The sequence below is a fragment of the Paramormyrops kingsleyae genome, chromosome 17, assembly GCF_048594095.1.
Source record: "Paramormyrops kingsleyae isolate MSU_618 chromosome 17, PKINGS_0.4, whole genome shotgun sequence".
Classification (NCBI taxonomy): domain Eukaryota; kingdom Metazoa; phylum Chordata; class Actinopteri; order Osteoglossiformes; family Mormyridae; genus Paramormyrops; species Paramormyrops kingsleyae.
In genome coordinates this window covers 6,587,677-6,601,549 of record NC_132813.1, presented here as the reverse complement: position 1 = coordinate 6,601,549, position 13,873 = coordinate 6,587,677, and the positions used below count along the sequence as shown (strand labels likewise).

At 46.3% G+C, this 13,873-nt stretch overlaps 1 protein-coding gene across 6 annotated transcripts in view; it reads right to left on the bottom strand.

Moving 5' to 3' along the window:
* Nucleotides 1-13,667, bottom strand: part of LOC111849919 (kinase suppressor of Ras 1-like) — a 36,458-nt gene extending 22,791 nt beyond the window's left edge. For 4 of the 6 annotated variants that reach the window (XM_023823225.2, XM_023823230.2, XM_023823228.2 and 1 more), the window contains exon 1: nucleotides 13,174-13,666. In XM_023823225.2, the coding sequence (XP_023678993.1) occupies nucleotides 13,174-13,383 (210 nt within the window). In that variant the 5' untranslated portion in view covers nucleotides 13,384-13,666. Of the gene's footprint in view, nucleotides 1-13,173 lie in introns of all 6 variants that reach the window. The other 2 variants (XM_023823227.2, XM_023823226.2) reach the window with 1 other exon arrangement.
* Nucleotides 13,668-13,873: the final 206 nt, after the last annotated feature.

Below are 13,873 nucleotides of genomic sequence, written 5' to 3'. Positions count from 1 at the left end.
TACATGCCTGAAATAGCAGGGCTCTATGCTATCGCTAACAAAAAGACGTTGTGAGCGATGGCTGTGTGGGTCCCGGCGACCTGAGGCCCCGCCCCTATCGGCTGTTCCACCCCGGGGGGGGGTCCGGGACAGATATGATTAATCCGGTCAAGTGATGGCGAGGTCTTTCGCCACAGCAAATGCGTCATCGATTTGACAGAAGCTTCCGTCACTAAGGAGCGTCCCCCCAGAATAACCCTTCGAAGACTCGAAGAAACAACAGAGGCGAAACCACAGGCTACAAGGACACCCGCGTTTATGTAACTAGTGCCCAGTCCGGCCAGGCCTTCGAGCATTGCTGCACCTCCTGTTGGAATGGAAGCTTCTGGAAGAAACTGCTGCATATTTCAAGAATCCCCCACATTTGCTTACTCATTTGCACACATCAGGTCAACTTTGAAGGACTCTAACCTCCCTGGGGCAGGAGAACCCTGTGCTGATGGGTAGGGAACCCCGTATCTGTGTATCAAATACTCTCAATACTCAGAGTGAAGCCCCAGTACTGAGAGTAACATCCCAGCACAATCAGTAAGTCCTCTTAACCAGACCCACTAACCTTATAGCGGAAACCAAGCCTGTTAACCAGGTAAGAACATGGCAACCACCCCCCCCCCTCCCAACAATATACAAGGACCGTAGCATGGCCGTCTAAAACGGCTGATGGGGGCACAAATACACCAAGAGAGGCCACTCTCCTGTTTCACCACTATCACCATCTTTCGCCTGTCCTCCGTTCACCAGTCAGGCCATTACAGCGGTCAGGGAGGGGACTGCAGAAAGTGTCTGTGTGTGGGGGGTAAAATACCTCGTTGGCATGTGGACAACGCCGAGTCCTGGACCCGTTGTAAGGTCCCAGCCTGTGTCACTCATAGTCTGTTACCTACAAGGTGCTAACAGAACCCAGACCCAACTGGGACCACTGTCCTCACTACATTAAGCCCCTTAATGCGACACACCAAACCGCAGCCGTCGCATTCATTCAAAGGCTCACAGAAAAGGATCCAAAGGACTAAACAAGACATATAATTCACTTACAAATCATCCTCGAGTAACAACAATTGACCACAGAGCCAATCTTTCCATTTCAACCCCACCCCTAGATTTTTTTTGTGCCTACAATGGTTTTGATGTCCCAAAACCTTTCAAAAGCAGAAAATTAGCTAGAAAAGAACTGAAACACTCTCACTGTATAATATGCAGCTTACTTAAAGAAAGGTGCCCAACCGCCCTTCCGTCCCCTCAGCGCCTGTGGGATTTCAGGCTGCCAAACCTGTGATTCTGCAGCTCTCATCTCAGAATCAAACAAATGAAGTATATATGTATTTAACTAAATGTTGCTGGTGTCCATGAGAGCAGATAAAAATCTCGGGAGCTCAGTTCATCGGACTCACTGTAAATTTCAGCGTTTATATGTATACGTGACCTCCGGGTCAAACTGAAGTCGCATTCGGGCAGGATTATTCAATACGGGCTCAGGCTCGGAACGCAACATGTCGCATCCACTTAGCAACGTGCAACTTTTAATCAACAGACTGAAACCAACACCCACTGCAGCCATGTGTGAAGCTGATGGTGTAATGGAGGATGCGCCGAGGGAGCCCTGGATCGGGGCGGGCCCCAGGACGACGGAGGAGCGCTCGGGGCAACCTCAGGCTGCGGGACGGGTCCCTGACCTTCACGGACAAGGTCCACCACTGCTTAGCCCAGCGAGCTACGGCAAACAGCCATGACAGCGGCGTAAACATGCAGCCCCCCTCCCCCCACCCCCTGGTGCCATGAACAATGATTAACTGATAAAGTAAAAACACATAAGCCCACATGTGTTCTTGGTGAAAGCTCTCTCAGAGAAACGTTCACACCCACGCAGGCGGGACTTCTGCGACTCGTCAGCTCACGGGACCAATTCTCCGAATCGCGACCAGAATGTGGACAGACACCTTTTTCGGGCTGCTAATGGCAGGGCTTTTCCGTGATGTTACATCTACCATCTTTTGACATGAGCAGAGAGCGGCACCAAACAGTGAGCGGAACAATTGAGACACAGGGACCCCACGCACAGCAACGGAGAACAAAGCTGATAAAATGACACGACAGGCATAGATGGGCCACTTGACCTTGTTAGGAGGCAGAGCGACGTCTACAGCCCTTTCACTTTTGGCCTGGTGGAACCTTTTGACCTTTTGGCCTACCATGCCCCACCTCTGGGTCATTTTGTTAGTGCAAAAATTAATTCCACTGTTTCTGGTAAAAACAAATGACAGGCAAAGTAGCACATCAACCCTGAGGGGGGGGGGTGGGGGTCTGTTTACTCAGAGATCAGAATTTTCCTGGCATCCCCCACCCTCCAACACCAAACCCCATTTTCCCCTTCACTCATTCCAGTCTCGATTTGACGCGAGTGGTCAGAATGCAGACCTTTCCCCTTTAACACAGAGGTGCACATTTCCAGAAAGTACCACGTGAGCAAAACAAACAGTCGATTCCATTGGCTGACACCCTGGCCCGCATTCCACACCCCGGCGTGAGAATGGAGAATTAAGGAACGCTACAGAGCTTTCAACTGAAATCCTAAATACAAGTTTCTGCCCTCATGTATAAAACATACTTCTGATGGTCCTTCTTTAATCATGATCTCAAGAGAAGTTTTATTATAGACAACGGCTCTTTCAGTGCCTCAGGAGGCACCGCCTACTTTTAGTGTATGGGTCAGTGATTGGACAGCATAGAATGGGCAGAAAAATTTGTCAAACGTCATTGGTCACCTGACAGATCAATCTTATTTACTGCCGCCACAGTAGCTCTGTGTGCACCTCCTTGTAAGAACAAGCCTGCAGTCCTATTCACACAACCAAGATAGTATGATACATCTCCTTATCTAGCAAGAGAAAACGTACGGATACCTGTAAACTAACCTAACTAAACGAACTAAACCTAAATCTGTGGGAGGCCCAGAAATATCACGTTAAATCATACTATACAAATTACACAGTCACTCGCAGACTTACATCATATTCATATAATCACTTTCAGTCAGTTTTCTAACCCCCCACGTTCACCAAAATACCAAACAAATGTTTCCAAAGACCTATTCATTTAAGATGCAATGACAGCGATAAAAGAGATAGAAATAAATGCCGACATTTCATTATGTGGAACACTCTCCCAGTGCTGTTAAATAATTTATACATGTATACATTTAATTAGAAGCCGCTTTTATCCAAAGCCGCAGCACGGCTTATTTTTGCGAAGACTAATCGACACTTTCGATCCGCGTTCCACTTCGCACAAACCTGTGAGTTCTAGGCCTACCACAAATCGACCTACAATTAATACGCAGAACCCGATGACGGCGGCACGTGGGAAGCCGCCACCCACCCCGGCAAGAAAAGCCAGCTGACGGGGGGGGGGGACAAAAGACGGCGTGACGTGCAGGTCCGTCGCTAGCTGAGACTCCGGCGACCTTCTGGCTAGACTCGGACGACATTAGAACGCTTTGCGGTGCTATGAGGTGTCAAAGTTTACCCAAAATTTACGGCTTACTTTTCTTCCAAACTTGTGGAAACTATGACACTGCTGTCCCATTTTTGAGTACTATCTTTTTATGCATCTGCTAATGACAGAGATACATGGAAATTACACCTAAAATAAATTTACATGACTAATATGTCTCAAATGAATTTACCCCTTTTTAGGGATCATCAATATTTTAAGTCTGCAGATACATTTCCAGCTTAAAGGCATTCCTGTTTAGCATATGCAATAATTGCTTCATGAATTTATTTATCAAGTTAACATAACCAGCTATCAGCAAGGTGTATGAACCATATGCTTAAAACCTCACTTATATGCATTTCTTTAAGCCTATATTCAGGGTTGAGTGTTTCGTTAAAGGGGCGGCGCAGTGATTAACACTGGCTCTCAGCTGTAGGAGCGTTGTTCCGAGTCTCTGACCCAGATCCATGTTCTCCCGGTGTCATTGTCAGGTTTCCTCCTAGGACTCCAGTTTTCCCCCCAACAGTCAAAAACATACTAAGGTTAAATGCCATCCATCCATCCATCCATCCATCCATCATCTGCCGCTTATCTGGGGTCGGGTTGCAGGGGCAGCAGTCTAAGCAGGGATGCCCAGACCTCCCTCTCCCCAGCCACCTCCTCCAGCTCCTCCGGGGGAGTACCAAGGCGTTCCCAGGGCAACCGAGAGATACAAGGTGGGTATAGAAAATGGATGGATCCTTCTTTAAATAGCCTTTAATGGGAACCACTCAGAAGTATTTAACCTCTCAGTGCGTTCTGGCGAAAAAAAAAAAAAAAAAAACTGTGGAATGTATCGTGTATGGTCAAAAAGTTTCACTGACTGGTTGTCAGAGACATATCTTGTTCCCAAACTTCTGGGGTGCCAGGAGATCAACACCGGTTCCTTCACATTGATGCAGAAGGCAGAGGAATCACTTCACGGAAGCTATGCACTGACCCACTCATGAACCGTGACGGCCCGCTTAGGCTGATTAAGCAGATTAAGCGGATTAAGTCTGGGAAAGTCTTGTAATGCACCTAAATAATAACAATTGACTGTAATAAAGTGTTTCAGCAGCTCTGCTTAATGGAACAAGGGGCCTTTGAAGCCAGCAGACCTATTCTTCAGGTCTGTATATGCACTCTCGCGTTTGTGTGCGTTAGTGAGACACGTGACCCCCCCCCTCCCCCCCACCCCGGAGCACGCTAACAGTTAAATATCGGGCAAATCCTCTGGCCTTGAGGTGCCCGGCACCGTACCATGGTTTCATGCCCCCGCTGGGGCACGCACCACAGAAAACAGCTGACACCTCACAGAGGTTCATTAAAACCGAATTAAGCTCCGAGTTCAACATTTTATATAATCTGATGGCAGGACACGGAAGGGAGTGGAAGAGAGGGAGGGAAATGGAGGCCACCAATAACACAAGGCTTATTTACAAACAAACCAGGTAAACAAACCAAACAAACGAATAAACCAAGCAAAAATCAGACAGCCTACCGAGCGAGGTTTTAACTTAAGGTTAAGGAGCACAAGTTAGGACACGTTTGCAGGTTATAATGAGATGCCAGCCTGTGGTTTCACTTTATACACGTGAATCACCTTTCAGTTTGATGACACAGAAGCCCAAACGAAGCAGCGACGCCCTTTAATTGGAGAAGGCAATTAACCAGCAATATAAGAAGTGATGAAAGTGTAGCATGCAAATTGCTGCAAGACCGGCTGCTTCGGAGCAACAGTAACGCAGGAATGACGACTGTAACTCCTGCCTGGCAGCCCGACTTACTAACACTGGGAAGAAAACTAATATTCAAAAAAGTAAAATAAGCTAACATTAATTAGGAGTCTTAACTGGGCATTATTAGAATGACTTTTCAGTCAGATATCGTTAACCTAATAACTGACTGATACTTGCTGCAAGGAAGAAAATGGTTTATTATAGGTTATTTTGGTTGATGGGGGGGGGGATGAATTCACATAATAGTTCAGAAATATGTGTTTTAAATGCTTTCATAAATACATATCATTCCTAGCATTACTGTACAAAACCTCTTTAATGTTAGTATATTTTTCAGTACATTCACATATATACACTATCAACATTTTTGAAATTCAAAATCCAAAAATGCCAGGTGGGGGCAATTGTCCGAATAAATGAGAAGAGGAAGAAAACTATTAAAATTGGTATTTAAGTAATTTAATCATTAGTATTATATAGTATTATAATTTAATTAAACATTTAATATAGCTTGGCAAAACCTTTAAACCTATAAAGAGCTGCAAAATACTGTGGTTTAAAACCATTAAAATAACACATAAACATTTGTCTGCAAATTTACATTACCTCAAATGCCAGGCAACACAACCAGGAAGAGGGGGCTTTTATTTAAGTCATTTTAGAAAGCAGTGGACCAGACGTTACATCATAAACAAGACCCAAGTGATCTTCTCGGTGCAGAAAAGAGTTAGTAGATCTAACTTAAATATTGACAAAAATTACCATTATCAACCCACGGATAGATTTTTCATTGTTTGCATGTCAGGTGGTACAAACTATAAAAACACTGAAATACGATAAACTCTTTGTTTTTGAAATTGTATGCATAAGCCTGAGACCAAGCACAAAAGTTTGCGCAGGTGTCCAAGCAGACTGCCTGTTTGATTTGAAATGGGGCACAATCGTAATTAATACTAATAGTCACGAATGCAAAAAACAAATAGGAAACAGCATTATTTGATGAGCTGTGTACACTTAAATAGTTTCTTTATTAATTTAGGCAAATATAATACTTTGTTTGTGCCACCTGACATTTATTGTTTAGTGACTTATTGTTTGTTATTCACCCGGAAGGGAGCTGGTCAACACACTGCAAGTCAACGGAACAAATGAATCTGGTTTTTTGGGTTTTAACGAAAAGTGTTGCAAAACTACATCCTGTGTCTGTTAGTGACACAAGAGAGGAAGCAGCACTGGAGAGGATAGAATGAGCAGCTGTAGGGGGGGTTGGGAGAGGTGGAAAGGGGCGTCAGCGCACAAGTACAAGCAAACACGGGACAAGGCACTGAGAAGCCATACCAAGCCAGTACATGCCTATTCGCCCAGGGTGGATCGGGTGAAATACCGACGAACAGTAGGGGGCACTCTTGAGACCCAGGAACCTGCATGACGGGAAACTGTAGGAGGGCCAATCCATGTGCCAACTGCTGCGGCACCGCAAAGGAAGGGGGGGGCGGCACTGACACGGTAACAGACACGTCCCCATGGTGATCAGGCTTGCCTTGGCATGATTGGCTGGCCCGTTCTAGGCATCTATAGCTACAACATATGAGCCCGGTGGCCACGCCCATCAGCGGCCCTCGCACGGTTCTGCTAACACGCACCATCGTCGCGCACGTACCACTAACCCGTGGCCACCAGCGTGCACGAGGATTCGGTAATCTGTCACAGCTGCCGCGATCCCACACTCCCTCCACCCCTCCGCAAGGCAGAAGACGCAGGAAAGAGAGAGGGACTTTTCAGGCCTTATAAATAGACCTAAGGACCGAAACTGATAGTCACGGGGTCACCAAGCCTTAAACCTCGTGGTGGCAGAATTCATGCTTGGAAATGAACAGACTGAAACACAACATTACAGAGCCAAAGGGGACAAACTTAAATGACGGCTAACTACCAGTACACCATCTCACCTAATGAACTTTTCAGCAAGGATTCCCAATGTTCAGGGAGCCAATCCACCAACAGGACTGACTAATGGTCTACGTTCATATTCTCCAGCTCCAAACAAGATGGTTAAGGCTCCAGGTTCTGGGCTAAAGAAGCTTCCAGCTCCATCTTACCCTTGAATTTCAGCAAAAAAAAAACCCATCACAGATACACTCACCTAAAGGATTATTAGGAACACCTGTTCAATTTCTCATTAATGCAATTATCTAATCAACCAATCACATGGCAGTTGCTTCAATGCATTTAGGGGTGTGGTCCTGGTCAAGACAATCTCCTGAACTCCAAACTGAATGTCAGAATGGGAAAGAAAGGTGATTTAAGCAATTTTGAGCGTGGCATGGTTGTTGGTGCCAGACGGGCCGGTCTGAGTATTTCACAATCTGCTCAGTTACTGGGATTTTCACGCATAACCATTTCTAGGGTTTACAAAGAATGGTGTGCAAAGGGAAAAACATCCAGTATGCGGCAGTCCTGTGGGCGAAAATGCCTTGTTGATGCTAGAGGTCAGAGGAGAATGGGCCGACTGATTCAAGCTGATAGAAGTGCAACTTTGACTGAAATAACCACTCGTTACAACCGAGGTATGCAGCAAAGCATTTGTGAAGCCACAACACGCACAACCTTGAGGCGGATGGGCTACAACAGCAGAAGACCCCACCGGGTACCAGTCATCTCCACTACAAATAGGAAAAAGAGGCTACAATTTGCACGAGCTCACCAAAATTGGACAGTTGAAGACTGGAAAAATGTTGCCTGGTCTGATGAGTCTCGATTTCTGTTGAGACATTCAAATGGTAGAGTCAGAATTTGGCGTAAACAGAATGAGAAGATGGATCCATCATGCCTTGTTACCATTGTGCAGGCTGGTGGTGGTGGTGTAATGGTGTGGGGGATGTTTTCTTGGCACACTTTAGGCCCCTTAGTGCCAATTAGGCATCATTTAAATGCCACGGCCTACCTGAGCATTGTTTCTGACCATGTCCATCCCTTTATGACCACCATGTACCCATCCTCTGATGGCTACTTCCAGCAGGATAATGCACCATGTCACAAAGCTCGAATCATTTCAAATTGGTTTCTTGAACATGAGAATGAGTTCACTGTACTACAATGGCCCCCACAGTCACCAGATCTCAACCCAATAGAGCATCTTTGGGATGTGGTGGAACGGGAGCTTTGTGCCCTGGATGTGCATCCCACAAATCTCCATCAACTGCAAGATGCTATCCTATCAATATGGGCCAACATTTCTAAAGAATGCTTTCAGCACCTTGTTGAATCAATGCCACGTAGAATTAAGGCAGTTCTGAAGGCGAAAGGGGGTCAAACACCGTATTAGTATGGTGTTCCTAATAATCCTTTAGGTGAGTGTATAAATGCTAACTGAGATGCGAGGCAGATTATTCCTGAGTCTGCAAAAGATGCACTCAACTTCTGAAGACAATTAACACAGACTCGTGGAGACCAGAACAGCTAAGAAACCCAACACCAGCAAGTTCCTCCCTGTCTCACCTTTATTAAATTGGTTTCCAGGACAGTACCTACAGCTTAGCGGTATTGTCTTCAGCCTGACACTTGGATAACACAATACCCGGAGCCACACGGCGCGTCCTCATCTCTCCGCAACACTGAAGGGAGCCAATGATTGTAATGTGTGGGCCTAGTCTTCTCCGATGACCATGAAAATACAATCCGGGGAATGTACTCTGTTGCTGTAACCTAACCCCGCACAATTCACCCAGACAAGCACACTAAACAGACGGGCCCCTTACAGGGATAAAAACACAGAAGCAAAAAAAGAGAGAGACACAGAGAAAGAGAGGCCGACTCTCGGGGCTTTTTGGGGCTTGCTTTTGTTCATCAATGGTGATTACAAGGCCCCTAGGGGCTGCCAAACCACTTGCCTGTTTAGCGACAGTCTTCTCTCTCTCTATTTTCCCTCCCTCACTCCCTCCATCTCCTCCTGTCTCCCTCTGAGCGTCATTTGATTTTTTTTTTTCTTATTTAACAAACAGCTCCGAAAATGCGTAGGAAGAGCGACGTCTAAAAATAGAAGCAGCCACAATAGCACTCTGCGAAGCATCCAGCAACCCCCCCCCCCCCCACCGGAGCAGACCGGGGTGACGCGCAGAGAAAGATGCGTTATCATCTGTGCCGGGTCTGTTACATCTTCATGAGAAAAAAAGCCCTGGGATCATAAACCAAGAACGCCGTGTGCTCTGCCAGCCGCAAGCTGCCCTCACAGCCAGAGATGTGAATAGAACAGGCAAACGATGCCATATCGCCTTTCTCCATCAAAGAACGTTTTTTAGGCTCTAAAAACGAAAGAAAAGTGCCGACAGTCCAAAAAATAAACCTCTGTGACCCAGCTTGTTGGCAGTTTCAATATTTAAAGAAATTCACACACAAAAAAAATCCAACAGGCCTGAATCCACAAATGGATGCGTTTTTGGAAATGTCTGCCAGTCATTACATTTAATCAAGCACGGTCAACTATTGAGAAACAGACAGGCATTCATCCAAAACTGGGACCAGTCCAAACGTCCAGTAGGCCATCCTGTACTTCTGACCTCATAAAAGACACATCAGGGGCGACTGGGAGAAAGTGACCAGACCACCGAAATGCCCAGAACGGCCAAAGACCCGGCCTGGCCCAAAAAACGGGCAATAACTACGAATCCTTCTCAAAAGCAGCCCCTGCTCCCCAAAGGTCATGATCTAGAGGTCAAACTCAGGAGCGACCTGCTCTTGGAACAAGGCACTTCAGCCGTAGAGAGGGAGAGTCCTTTTCTCGTGAAGCGCTCTTCCTGGGCTCTCCAGCGGGAACTCAAGCTGCTCTCGGAGCCTAAGGGCAGGCCCTCATGAGAGAGCCCGGCCGGATCACGGCAGGAGAAAGGCAGGGCCACGGCAAGCGCTCGGCCAATCGCACGGACCAATTACGATGCAGTTAAGCTCTTGGTGTGTGCTGCCAATCCAGTCTTTCAGCACATGACAATCGTTAGTTTTCCCTTGCAAGACGGGGCCTAACAGGAAAGTTATTTAGCTCAGGTGACAGAGCCGACCTCTCTTAGCAGCCGCTGCCCCTGTGCGGGTCGAGATCAGGCCTCTGGGGTGCGTGTCTCCCCTGCTGCTACCCTTATCTGTTTAACACCTGTGCCAGCTGCAAGAGCTGCAAGAGCTGCACAGTGGCGTTCTTAAATCTGCAGACGCGAGAGCAGCCGAGCCGAACTGCCTTGCTGAAAAAAAAAATAAAAAACAGCCCGCCAAGCGAAGGCAAGAGTCATCCACATCCTTTATAAGCCCCGCCCCTTCATTTCCTATCCCCCCCCAAGTGCATAGGTTTTGAGGGGGGGGGGGGTCCCTGAGGGGTGGGCTACAGAGAGCAGGTAGGGGACAGACTTCCTGTACGAAGACAAAGCAGAAATGAAAGCGGCAGCTTTTAGGAGAAGGGGTCTCTGATGTGTGCATGGGGGGCGATCACAAGCCTTAGGCGTCAGAGAAGCCAAATCACCACTAATTGTCAAATTACCCATCATACAACAGCAAACAAGGACACGAAATGGTTCCGTATCGACTTTTGGTCTTGGCAAAAGTGTTCAAGACGAAGTTCAACTGCCCACAGAAGAGCCTCATCTTTGCAGAGACTTAAGAATTTTTTTCTTAATCCTGAATAAAGATTAGATTGATGTCTTACACTTTAAGATTGCATAGACACAACTGACACATACCGTAACAACAGTAAATTGTCTCCGTTATTTTTATTTTTTTGGCTATTTGTAAATTTGACAATCCATTTTTTAGACAAAAAGTACCGTCTAATGTTCTCTAAAGCAAAAGGGATTTTAAAGGGGATTTCGAGAGCAATCTCAATAGTGCTCTATTCAAATCCCAGTATGGGGATAGTTGCAGCCGGGTTATACTAGAAGACAATTTATTTTATAGCACAACGCTAGAACATTATGTTTCTAAGACTTGTGCCAAATCACTCCCATAACAAGCATATTTTAACTCACATGTCCAAAACCGCACTCTGCTCAAGTTTGGGAGTTTTTTTTCCAAAATCGTTTTGATAAAATAAAAGGCCAACATTGTATAATATAACATTATTTCCGTGTTTGTATTTCTGTATTTCAATCGGGAAAAATGATACAGTAATAAGAAATGCAAGACGGCGCAAATGAAAACCAATGTGTCAGCACCGAAACTATCACGGTATCCGCCTGCAAACTCACGCCGACCGTGATTAAAAATACCTTTCATTTCCTATAAATAGAGCACGTTTTGCAAACATGGATGCACATAGTGCTGACACGGGTGCAGAGGCGTCCGTAGTGTTTTAAGGTCAGCTCAAAGAAACGGCCCATCGTGGGACTTGCGGGATCGACCTCCCCGCTCACGGGTCTCAAGCAGTCCTCCCGGTGTTTCGGTGCACCTGTTCGCCAGCAATACCGAAAGACTCCGCGCAGCAAGTTTTTGCCAGTACAGACTTGTTCGACCACTGACCCCCATTCTTTCAGCACCCCCTCCCCCCCCGCCCCCACCCGAGACTCCACTGCAGAAAAAGACAGGGAGGATAGAAACGATAAACCGAGAGTCAACCTCTAATATACACAACTGTCGCCGCTGCTGAATGAAATCCACAGCCCGGATCACCACTGCATAGGGCAACCGGGGTTACGATCAAAGATCCAGCCACTGCAGACGCCGGTTTATTATAATGTGCAATGCAACGCCGAAAAAGGGCTGAGTAATCACGAACATCAGCCATACACCTCTCTTCGGACAAATCACCAGCATCGTCGGAAATGTCACCGTTGAACACACCTACACCCCCATACCAAAAGCTAAGGGTTATGAGAAGCTTGACAATCAACCTGAAGGACGCTGCAGTCATCATATCTCTTTATTTTTTATTTAGCAATTAAACAGCAACCGCCCCACATATTATGTATGTGCCTGATGCGCATTTACACACTTACCAAATATTAATGCTATATGTATACGGGGCCATCAACAATTTGTTTCTTTGCCTTTTAATTATCACGTCTGCTTGACGCAAATGGCATGCAGGTTGGTCTGCGGTACATACCTATGACCCCTCCCAGATCACACGTTTAAACGTTGAACTTTATCGCCGTAATCCTAACCAGCACATACAACTCGAACAAGCAATATCATCGCATTACAGCCCTAAGAGATAGAATGTCATGCCACACACACCTCGCATACAAACCGCCACAAGGTGCAGAAATTGCAGGGGGGTACTTTTAACGGAGTTTGGAGGCTGCTAACTCCATAAGGTTTTTTTTTTAAATATATATATATATATATATGTAATAAAACATTTACTTTCGCAAGCGTTCGTCTAGTCTTATAGCCCCTGATATTTTAGGGTCTCGGCTAATTGCGGATACACGGAAACCTGATGCACAAACGCTATTCTATGGAAATATACGGCGATCTCGGCCGGAGGTGTCCCACGAAATAAACGGGACACCCGGAACATTTTACTGGGGACAACAGGATTTGACATGAGCGATAACAGCGAATCGTTACCAGAAGAACAATGACTGTACACTTATTTGAACCAGCTGCACAAAGAGGTCAAAATAACAGGCTGGCCCGTCTCTTCCTGACAGACAGAAACCCGCCTGTATCCCTTATTTGGTCGACAGCATGTTGTGATTACTTATAATATGGTAGAAACCACACACATGTCTAGGTACAGAAGTACAGTGGACGATCCCACGGTTTTAAGAGTGCCCTTTGCTAGAAATGAAACGCGATAAGCTGTCGCTATCAAATAAAGATGCACCCCACAGCAAAAAGAAAGCGCATATGCATGACACTGCACATAATTGCGTTTGAAATGTCTCCGCTGTCGTCCGTCTGTTACCTCCAAGGTGCGTATCTCTTGCTGTGTGAGATCGTTGGAAGCCGCGCATTTCGTCCGGAGCCCCTGTAAGCTGGAGATGGAGATCTCGATCATGTTCTGGATGAGTTCGCACTGGTGTAGTGCGGCCATCCCTGCGCCACCGCAGCTCGCCCTCTCCGGCTGTTCATCACTTTCAACCATCTTTCCACCTTTGCCAGACACGCTATCCATTCCTCGGCATTGGGCACTGCTTGGGGGGGTGCGCTTAAACTATAAATACTAAAAGCAGCAAACACATTAGAGATGCGGCAAAGCTCAATAACGATGTCCGCTTTGCAACTTGTGCCAGTAAAACACAAAACATAGATTTCTCTTCAGTCAAAAGTGGAGAGTTCAAAAGCGACCCCAGCTGCTGCCGTGCCAACTAGTCTGACATTACGATTAGACCTCCTTGTCTGCTCGTCGCGCCGAAAGATCCTTCCTCTCGATCACTGGCAGATTTCACATCGGCTTTTACCGTCTGTCAGCTGTTGGTAACATCATGCGAAGTGCATCATGGGAGATGTAGTCCTTTGCGCGGATCCTCTTTAGCGTAGGCAGAGTCCAACAGGTAATATTCCGCTCATCATCCGCCAGATAGAATTCACTTTATAATTTCTATATGCCGGTGAGTGAGCCAAAAACATAATAACGCGTGGCAGAAGTCACATGAAAGCCTCAA